The sequence below is a fragment of the Lampris incognitus genome, chromosome 19, assembly GCF_029633865.1.
Source record: "Lampris incognitus isolate fLamInc1 chromosome 19, fLamInc1.hap2, whole genome shotgun sequence".
NCBI lineage: Eukaryota > Metazoa > Chordata > Actinopteri > Lampriformes > Lampridae > Lampris > Lampris incognitus.
In genome coordinates this window covers 33,655,016-33,666,068 of record NC_079229.1, presented here as the reverse complement: position 1 = coordinate 33,666,068, position 11,053 = coordinate 33,655,016, and the positions used below count along the sequence as shown (strand labels likewise).

Here is an 11,053-nt window from a genome sequence, read left to right as displayed (position 1 = left end):
GGGGGCGCCACTGGTCCCCACAGACACAGCGGCCGGGGAAGGGGAAGGGGAGAAACCCCACATTAAACAGGCCCTGGTTAAGTGTGGTTATCCTAACTGGGCGTTGGTCAAAGCCAGGAAGACGCCCAGACAGTGCACCAGCCGATCGAAGAGACAAGAGAAGGACAACAGCTGCCCAAGCTGCCACTTAGTTGAGTGATGAAACGTATCTGCCAATAAACGTATCCAGATGAACTGATCCAACCTTCTTTGGTTTAAGGGAGATAGAGGGCTTAAATGCCTCTTGGACACGTTGTAGAACCTGATAATGTAATAAATTACCAATAATGTAATAAACCCGATAATGTAATAAAATCTTCTCTTGAGTCCATTGAAAATGCAATAAAACCTGATAATGTAATAACTTCCCGATAATGTAATAAAGTGCATTTCAGTGATACAGTGGTTGTGGAGAACGGATAAACAGGTCAAAAGTTAATAAACATTCATGCATGTCCAACTTTGACCTGTTGATGGCGCTAGTGCTCTGGAGCTAGAGTTGCCAACACAGTATCGCCACTTGAACCCATTAATAGGTGGTCTGCTGTGAAATTATTACAATATTGGGGAATTATTACATTATCAGGACCTGCAAAATGAAGGCTAACCTGATCATGTAATAACCTCCTGTTAATGCAATACTTTATTACATTATCGGTAAAAAGTGTATCACATTATCGGGAAATGCACTTTTATTACATTGTCAGGAAGTTATTACATTATCAGGTTTTATTGCATTTTCAATGGCCTCGAGCGCATTTTTTTATTACATTATCAGGGTTATGACACTATCGGGGATTTATTGCATTATCAGGTTCTACACACGTACCTCATTTAATCATGTTTAGCGTAAATAAACGTTGTTAACGGCGCAAATTTTAGCCCCCCGGCGTTCCGTACAGCACATTACGCGTAAAGACGTATTGTTTTGGTTACGTTGGGCTTCTGTACAACTCAGCTGGCACAAGCCGGTCACGTGATTGGCCGCAAGTTTCCGTACTTCCGGGGAAACTCGAGCGGTGCTGAAACGTCGCCTCTCCTCGCTGCTTCGCACTCGCTCGGGGGGAAAAGGTCATGCGGTTGAGGGGGAGGTAAGGGGGAGATGCGAGTGAGAGCGAGTGAAGGCGAGCGTCCGTCGGGACTCATGAGGAGTTGAGGGGGAAGACGAGCGCGGCGCTGAAGCGGGTCCGAGTCTGCGCCTCAGCTGGTCCGGGCGGTCGGCGTGTGGAGAGACCGGGGGGAGGATGGTGTCGCAGTCATGGCTTTCTTAAAGATTAGCGAACGGTGCAAAGAGAGGTTTGTGACCCAGATACAGTCCAACTGGTTGTTTATTTTTTGTTTTTAAATTTTTTGTTTTTATTTACGTGCCGTTAGTTCCGTTAAAACATGCCCCGGGGTTTGTGGACGGGGGTCGTTAGACTGGAAGCGGTTGTGTGTGGTGTCGTTCGTCCGGAGGAAACGGCGGGTGTTCATAGTGCCCTGGGAGAGTACACGTGTGGTTAATGTAATCCCAAAAGTATGGTTAATGTAATCCTAAAATGTAGTTAATGTAATCCTAGAATACGGTTAATGTAATCCCAAAATATGGTTAATGTAATCCTAGAGTATGGTTGATGTAATCCTAGAATATGGTTAATGTAATCCTAAAATGTGGTTAATGTAATCCCAAAATATGGTTAATGTAATCCTACAATATAGTAAATGTAATCCCAAAATATGGTTAATGTAATCCTAGAGTATGGTTGATGTAATCCTAGAATATGGTTAATGTAATCCTAGAATATGGTTAATGTAATCATAGAATATGGTTAATGTAATCCTAGAGTATGGTTAATGTAATCCTAGAATATGGTTAATGTAATCCCAAAATATGGTTAATGTAATCCCAAAATATGGTTAATGTAATCCTAAAATGTGGTTAATGTAATCCTAAAATATGGTTAATGTAATCCTAAAATATGGTTAATGTAATCCTAGAATATGGTTAATGCAATCATAGAATATGGTTAATGTAATCCTAAAATATGGTTAATGTAATCCTAGAATATGGTTAATGTAATCCTAGATTCTGCTCGACCATGTTTATGTCCAAGTCTATGTCGTAGACTACAGTGTCTGGGACAAACCCCTGAACTTCGACACATTTATTCGGGTATCCGTGCACTTGGCTCCTTCCAATAGCTCTGTTGATTTCAGATTTCAATATTTTACGTGTTTAAGTGTAAAAATGGAATCAAAATGGCTCGTTATCTATAAATAACATAGATTAACTTATGTAAACGGTCGTGTCCCAATTCCGGTGGTGTTCGGCTGAAATAAGTGTTTGCTGCAGAAGAGTCACGCTGCATTGCACAGCATGTATTTTTAATCACTTTTTTTTTTTAGCTTCTTGGACAAAACATTGTCGAGTCATGGACACGGATGTCCTTTAACATCATGTAAGATTGCTGAGCTGAGTCGTTGGTGTTGTGAAGTTGTAGAATTTCTCGTGTGAGACTCTGTTTATGGTGTATTGGGTGCCTCGTCGTGTAGAATGGGATTCCAACATTTCTGGGGTAAAATTCGAAGTGAATCCATCTGAGATGTAAAGCGTGACGTCGGTGGAGGTTTTCTCCGGATGGTCTGTCTGCTGCACAGGTCACAACAAAGGAGCATGGATATGGATAGAGGAACCTAAGCTCTACCGCAACCAGTATCTTTAGTTTTCCATGTTGACAACCACATTTCACACATCTGAGATGCCAGAGTTTTGGTTTCTCTTTTCTTGCACCTTTCACATTTGCTAATTACTATATTCACATCAAAGTGAAAAAGGGGTTTTATTTCTGATCTCAAAGCAATAAAATCTGGATGGATGGATTGCATAGATAATTTGAAATGGTTTATAAACCTTAAATTTCCTCTGCAAGTAGTTTTGCTTCATTTGAATTATCTGTTGCCGATTATTTTCTTTTTAAAGGAAAAAAGAAAAGCACCCCAATTATTTATGGAACTGCACAAAAGCAAATATTTAGGCTGATAATTAGATTAATATTTAGACGAGCTATTTGACTGCAACTTCAGTTGGTTCCTATTTCAGCAAGTTTAAAAGTTCATGCTAGTTTAGTGCTTACTCGGAGGTCTGATACCGAGATAAACCCGTCATGCTAATGTGCCTCAGTCTATCCTGGTTCTAGCTCATTGTAATGAAGTTTAACCAGTTGTGTCACCTTATTTAAGGCAGTGTTTCTCAACCCAGTCCTCAAGGACCCCCCTATCCTGCAGATTTTCATTGTAACTCTGCATAGGTAGCCCTGCTTGTACTTACTGGACCAATCATCTCGCAGCACTTAATTATGCAAGGTGTGCAACATCTGACAAAATTCATTGCTGATTGGTTGAGTAACTTCAAACAGATACCTATGCAGGGTTGAAAAGAAAATATGCAGGATAGGGGGTCCTTGAGGACTGGGTTGAGAAACACTGCTTTAAGGATATCGCGTTCACAGGGAAATTAGCATCTCGTAGACTTTGAGGTTTTAGAAAATGCTTCATTACTAAGCAGTTGTCTGAGTGCTTTGCTGTCAAACCTTGGATCGACAGAACGCTGCCGTTCCTACTTGGACCGGTTACCCATTCTGAGTCGATTCTACAAACCCTGATATTGATACGAGGGCATTATTGTAAAGTTGTAAAACCAAGGGTACCTGGCATTATTTACTTTCATAGTCGAGTCCCGTGGGTGGGATTATGTCTGGCAGCACATTAGCTCAGAAATGGCAAACGCCAACATGTTGACTCATTTGGTATTCGAGGATATGAAAAGAAAAATAATTTAACAAAAGGTATTTGTCAAGTGTCACTTGGTTCCAAATTAAGATGGTAAATCTATTTTTAACGAGACATCTCCTGAATGTTTAAAAGCGATGACTAAACCTGCAGAGTCAATGCAGGTGAACCATTTGACCCACATAGCAAATCCTTTCAGTATGCACCCTGGTTGTTTGTAATTTACAGCAGGTTCTGTGCAGGGCTCCCAGAGCTTTTGCTGTTGCCTCCTGCAGTCTCATACTCTTGCACTGTGCCATTTCCTTAGATTTTCTTTGCTGTTGCTGGACTTGGAGGAATACTATTTTGAACAGCACGTTGCACAGCATCTGACCGCCACCTCAACCAAGGACAGGTAGGCTAACGGATAACAGCGATGATGATCACAACCAGAAATGCATCACAACACAGCTCATCATTCATAAACAACACTTATAAATCAAGGATTATCTCTGATTTAAAAGACGTCTTTCTTTATAAATCTGCTGTGGTAGACAGGTGAAACGACGCACATTAGTTTTTCTCATATCACAGTAACGGGACTCGGGTTTGTCAAGAGTTAAAAGTCATTCTAGGGATTTTAGGTGTAGGTGTCTTTGTTTGCAGGGAATTATCATTGTATCTTCATCACATCTTGAGCTTAAACACACCACATGCAAATTACCTTTTGCTTTATACTCTGTAATGTATTGTGCAATGTTGCAGAAGCATAGAATACCCGAAAGAAGTGTGGGAAAGATTCAAGGAACCACTTTCCAAATTAGGGAAAATGTTCAAATCTGCAAAACAGTGTTTGGATGATTTAGGTCTGTGGGTGTCTGTGCAGAGAGACTCACATGGTTTGTCTGGAATTTTTCACTACAGTCATACCTCTTCCAACTGCAGCTATACTGCAAATGCTAACAGATAGATTTGCTGAATGAAAGAGGTTTGATAAGAATAGCCTACATCTCATAGTATGTTTAACGCTTTCCTTCTTTGTTGCACTGTCCATGTGTCAGACTGAAATGTGTTATTAGATTTTTGATTCGTGTCCACACAAACACTACCGACACTAACTCCGGTACTTTTTCCATTGCAGTTTGACACTGAATCGTCCTCCTTTAGCCATTTAGTGCATCAGAACAAGACCTCTGTGAGCTCACCGAGAAGATATGTCAGTTGTGTTTGGAAACGGTCAACTAAACTGCATTGCAATTTGTTTTTCTTCCAGAAAAGTCAGAGGATCATTTAAGGTGTGCTCCAAATCCATCATATTTGATCCAGAAGATATCGGGGAGCCCATCTTAAAGGTTTGGTGTGAATTGTTGTTTGTTTATTTATTCATTCGTTTTTTTTTTAACTTTTCAACCTAGTGATTTCTCAATTCAGACTCTCCATGAGGAGTTTAAGTCTTTAATAAAACCTTTTTCTCAAACATGGCCGACATACTTCCCTTTTGTCTTGGTAAGGTACATTTGGTTCTCTCCGAGGTTAAAAAGCCAACTTTCTCCCACCTTCGATTGCGTCTGTGATCCCTTATTTTGTGTTTTAACATAGCGTATAACAGAATACAGGTGTTGTCATTGACGTATTTTTATGTTTCTGTTGTCAGGCGACACAAAACAACACAAAATGCTCACTGGATAACCAGTGCTAATGGTCATTTCAAGGCTGTTTGTGATCCTCGATCAAATCAGTTTTTTTGGGGGGGGGGATTCCCCCTCCCCCTTTTTTTTTACTCCACTCTTCCGAGCCGTCCTGGTTGCTGCTCCACCCCCTCTGCCGATCCGGGGAGGGAAGCAGACTACCACATGCCTCCTCCGGTACAACAACAACTTAGATTTGTATAGCGCCTTTCAAGGAACCCAAGGACGCTTTGCCAGACACTTCGCCAGACGCTTCGCCAGATGCTTCTTTTCACCTGACAGTGAGGAGTTTCTCCAGAGGGACGTAGCATGTGGGGGATCACGCTATTCCCCCCAGTCCCCCCCCCCCGAACAGGCGTCCCGGCCAACCAGAGGAGGCGCTAGTGCAGCGACCAGGACACATACCCACATCTGGCTCCCCACCTGCAGACACACCCAATTGTGTCTGTAGGGACGCCCGACCAAGCCGGAGGTAACACGGGGATTCGATCTGGCGACTACCGTGTTGGTAGGCGGTGGAATAGACCACCATGCCACCTGGATGCCCGATCAAATCAGTTTTTGTATAGTTGTGTGCAGTCTGACAACAGAAACATAAAAGTATGTCAACGACAACACCTGTGTTGTGTTATACACTGTGTTGAAACACAAAAAAGTGATCACAGCTAGAATCAAAGGTGACAGGAAGTTAGCCTTTATAACGTTGCAGGCGGTGGGAGAAGCAGTCTTTACCCTATGAAGAGGAAGTGGGAGCACATTGGCCATGTTTGTGAGGGAGGTGTATTTCCTGCATCATAATACCAGAGTATAAGTTCTGTGTCATTGGAGTGCTCGGTCTAGTAACTGTGCCCTCATTCAAACCTGTTCGATCTCCTGCAGATTCCTCTCAGAGACTGTAAGAAGATTGAGCTCGTGGAGGAGAAGAACAATCCTTTCCATGAGTGAGCATGCTTTGGTCTTTGATTGTGTGTTGGGATGATTTTTTTAGCCTATCAAAGCAGTTGGCGAACCAATATTGTGTGATGGTGGACAAACCTTCGGCAATTTTACAAACCGTATTTGAAGCAAACTCCTGTGCTAACAAAACTCTACATGTCAAACAAGCTCAGCTGTAAGACCTGTGCAAACATGTTTTTCAAAGACATTGTCTTTCACCGGTCAAGATAAACCCCGTCCCTCAGGGGTTGCTCAAGTTTGGCAGAGGAATTGGCAGCTTGGCAGAATTTGAAATTGTTCTTTATTCAACTAAATTATTGAGAAGTCCGTTCTTTCTTTCATCTTTTTTTCCCCCTTTTTCTCTGCAATTGTACTTGGCCGATTACTCCACTATTCCGAGCCGTCCCAGTCGTTGCTCCACCCCCTCTGCAGATCCGGGGAGGGCTGCAGACTACCACATGCCTCCTCCGATACATGTGGAGTCGCCAGCCGCTTCTTTTCACCTGACAGTGAGGAGTTTCGCCAGGAGGACGTAGCGCGTGGGAGGATCACGCTATTCCCCCCACTCCCCCTCAAACAGGCGCCCCGACCGACACGGGGATTTGAACCAGCGATCCCCGTATTGGTCGGCAACGGAATAGACTGCTACGCTACCTGGACGCCCTGAGAAGTCCATTCTTAATAAGAAATGCTGTTGTAAAGCATCCAACAGTTCATCTTGACTCACTTGACAGCCCAAATATCCTTTATCTCTCGAAGGAGACAAGGAGCCAATGGTAAAAGAATACTTCCAGATATATATTTAGTATCGCAGCAGACCCAAGTCAGTCTGAAAGTCTGAAAAGACAAATTGTCAATGTCGTGTTTGTGTTGTAGAATTGCAGAATAATTTTCGCCACTAATAATTTTAACCCAATTGAGCAACACGTTTTTTTTTTTATAGGACCAGGCCACCTAACATCTCTATTTTATGTGGACAGGTATGACATTGCCCTCCTGTTATGACATTAATGGAAAAATTAATGACAAAAAGATGTGAATTTTCTCCGTCTGTGATTATAAATAATGAAACTGATCCCATTTACCTGTGATCCCAGGTCTATTACATCAAAGAGAACAACATCATCGCACCTTATGGAAGTGAAAGGGTAAGTCTAAAGCCTGCATCCATCCAGCGACACTGAATCCATCTGGTGGCCAGAAGAAATGTCTGGAAATGTTTTTCAACTTAAAAAAACACATTTTCTCTGTTGAGCCTCTTGCTGTCAAGCGGTTCAAGGCCTTAACTGTAGTGAACATGGTTGTTACTGTTGTGGCCACTTTTATTCAGCTCAGTGTATTATTTTATTCAGCTCACCACACAGATATGTAGCGTAGCCACAAAGATGGGTGTGTGAGTGGAAAGCTGCCGTGTACAGTGTCAGGCAGGTAATGGGAAGCAGGCACAAGGTGTGTAATTTTATACTTTATCCAAGGCCATAAGGCTCTGCGTTACACTGAGAGCAGTTGTCCATACTACACAAAGGAACTTGTTGTTAGTTGTATTTGCGTCTGTGTACTCATAAGATGCATGATGCCGCCCATTATTCGTTCAACGCTGGTGGCTGTAGACATGGGATAATTCTATACTACTCTGCCTACTGTCAATACCGGGGGCCGACTTGTATTTTGTGAGTGTTGTGAGTGCATGTCTGAGACAGTGAGTGTGTTGTGTAAAATAAATAATTTAGGCCTGAGTAGGGGCATCTGACAATTTGGGCAGGCAAGCAGACAGACGGGCAAGATGCTGGACTGATGGAATGAATCTTGTTTGTTCTTCTTGAGGAAATTTGTTGCAGCAACCTGTACATTAAAATACAAGTTTACCTTAATTTTTATGTACATGGACAAAGAGTTTCAATAGCTTATTTTCTTTATTTAGTGAATGAGTGATAATAAACACCTTTGACCCAAGTCTAAAGAGTTCCTCTGTACATGGCTTATCTCTCTTTAAAGCCCAAGAGCAGATACCGGTGTGTCTTTTGAGTGAATGTTACAAAAACAGATTTTCTGTGTAAAAGGTTAGATAAAATCAGAAAATTCACTAGGATTGTTCAGTTTGGCCATTTGTGTTATTTGTCACAGCATGTACTCACCTTGAATCCACCTCTAATGTCTTGCACAGGGAGAAAAGAGATTCACCTTTCAGCTGGAAGTTTGGAGTAAAACTGAAGATGTTGTCCAAATATTACTACAGGTAAATAGCAGATCTGTGCCTTTGAACGCTCCATGTTTTGACATCTGTGCTCGCTACCATGAATCCCGCGCTAGGACACGTTGCTTATGGCCAGTATGACTGCAAAGTAATACGAAAGCGATGGCATCTTATATATATAAAGCAAGAGTGTATGCTTGTATGTTCGCTTAAAACTCCAGAAATAGTTATTGTAGAACAAAAAAAAAGGTATCTTTAGAATCAGCACTTTCCAATGATTGCACAGTTCGAAAAATATTTCAAAAACCAAGTAAAAAAATTTGATTTATTTGCGAAAGAGGCATTCCAACGATGCTTTGTGGAGACTTCCAGCAAATCTTTCCAGTGGTCAAGGGAGGCACGACACCTAACATTGTCAATGCTGGCCTTAAGACACGCAAGATGGTTTACCCTGAGGCGCTTCAGCACTGAGCGATTAATACACACGTTGGCAAAGAAGGTTGATGAATGGATTGAAAATTATGACGTTTGATAATTTTTGTTAATAAGATTCATTTATTCGACATTCGTTAATCACATGTATCATACCATGAATTATCCTATATTTCATCACCGATTATATCCTAAAGATCAGATCGTGTTGGTTGATTTGGTGAGAGCATTTTCCCAGGGCAACGCCGGGTACCACTGCTAGTGATATTGGCACAATTAATGATTAACGAACTCATTGGTTAGCAAGTTAGACTTGTTTTTTTGCGCCAGTCACCAACATATAAAACATAGTTCAGAATAAATAAAACATTTGATACACATGTATAGTAGTGTTCGATGTTTTTGCATTATTTATCGTACATCATTTATCTGGCTCACTAAAAAGAGCCGTAATTCCTATCACTATAACTTAGCTGTCTTCTATTGGGTCTAACAAACTTGCTAGCAGCGTTTGGTGTCATCAAAAATGCCTGCTGTGACATGGCACAAAATGTACTTGTTCATTTTTTCAGGCAATCAATCAAACCCATGTGAGGAAAGGGAAGGTGTTTGGTTAAAACGCACAGTAATAAGGCCACACTTCACCATGCCGGCAAGTAGTAGTGTGCATGGTTATGGTTTGTTTTTCCATTAGTGGAGCTGAAATCAGATGTAGGAAGTCCCAAAGAAAAACTGAAATGATGACAACTTATGACACGCATCGGCGTCCATCTACATAATGCACTGCAATACTGGTGTCGATCGAGATCGAGACCTATTTAGTTTCGTTTTGTTGTCTGGTCAAAAAAGACAAACGCCCTCTGGTGGTTTCAGTCTGCGCTGTAGGATCAGTGTAGGATGCAATAATGGTGTTGTAGAATATTAGCACCGTATCACATACGGCGTCACTGGATGTGATGTGAATGTCAACCCAGTCATTGAGTACCAATGTCATTAAGCCCACCCACCGCCACGATCTGGCCGCATGCAGCATGGTTATCAAACAGGGCCAAAATCAAGAAATGAGCATGGTTTGGATCTGTTCTACATCAAACCATGGGCTGATGGAATGGTTATCAGATTATGTTGGAATGGGTATTAGAAATTAAGTAGGGTTTATTGATAACGTACAATTTATTGATAATCCCTAATGACAATAGAGGGAACACAGTAAGTCAAACTGGTGCAAAAGGCTGTAGAAATTACAGAAAGTTCATTACACTGCATTGGAATGAACAGTAAGGGCAAACCTGAGCTACAACTAAACAAATAAACCCAAGATTCATTATTAGGACTGTTCTGAGTTACTTTCCAAAAGTAACTTATTTCCCGGACTATAAGTCGCTGTTTTTTGTTTTGTTTTTACTCGTCTGGCTGATCCTGCAATTTATATTCCAAAGTGATTAATACAATGTAATTTTTGCTCTAGAATAGGTGTAATTACCTGTGATGGCCTGGCGGCCTGTCCGGGGTGTCTCCCCGCCTGCCGCCCAATGACTGCTGGGATATGCTCCGGCATCCCGCGACCCTGCTCAGGATAAACAGCTTGGATAATGAATGAATGAATAGGTGTAATTATTGCACTAGTATGAATATAATTATCAGACTCAGACGATTTTATTTGTCCCAGAAGGGCAATTCAGCTCCACAGCCTACCCAGTGCACACACAAAAAGGTCGCCCCCTAAATGCAAGCTTGCGCGAGGAGCCAGGTGAAAAAACAAACAAAGGGCGTACAGGTAGCGTAGCGCTCTATTCCGTTGCCTACCAACACAGGGATCGCCGGTTCGAATCCTGGCGTTACTTCCCGGCTTGGTCGGGCGGCCCTACAGTCACAATTGCCGTGTCTGTTGGTGGGCCGAGGGTATGTGTCCTGGTCGCTGCACTAGCACCTCTTCTGGTTGGTCGGGGGCGCCTGTTTGGGGGGGAGGGGAAACTGGGGGGAATAGCGTGATCCTCCCACGCGCTATGTCCCCCTG

The 11,053-nt window shown here is 42.2% G+C and overlaps 1 protein-coding gene across 1 annotated transcript in view; it reads left to right on the top strand.

The window, feature by feature from the left end:
• The first annotated feature begins 1,153 nt into the window (after nucleotides 1-1,153).
• nsmaf (neutral sphingomyelinase (N-SMase) activation associated factor) overlaps nucleotides 1,154-11,053 on the top strand; it is a 36,026-nt gene continuing 26,126 nt past the window's right edge. The window contains exons 1-7 of the mRNA XM_056299028.1: nucleotides 1,154-1,335; nucleotides 4,115-4,201; nucleotides 5,060-5,138; nucleotides 6,354-6,415; nucleotides 7,354-7,390; nucleotides 7,508-7,558; nucleotides 8,575-8,646. Coding sequence (XP_056155003.1) covers nucleotides 1,298-1,335; nucleotides 4,115-4,201; nucleotides 5,060-5,138; nucleotides 6,354-6,415; nucleotides 7,354-7,390; nucleotides 7,508-7,558; nucleotides 8,575-8,646 — 426 coding nt within the window. The 5' untranslated portion in view covers nucleotides 1,154-1,297. The remainder of the gene's footprint in view (nucleotides 1,336-4,114; nucleotides 4,202-5,059; nucleotides 5,139-6,353; nucleotides 6,416-7,353; nucleotides 7,391-7,507; nucleotides 7,559-8,574; nucleotides 8,647-11,053) is intronic.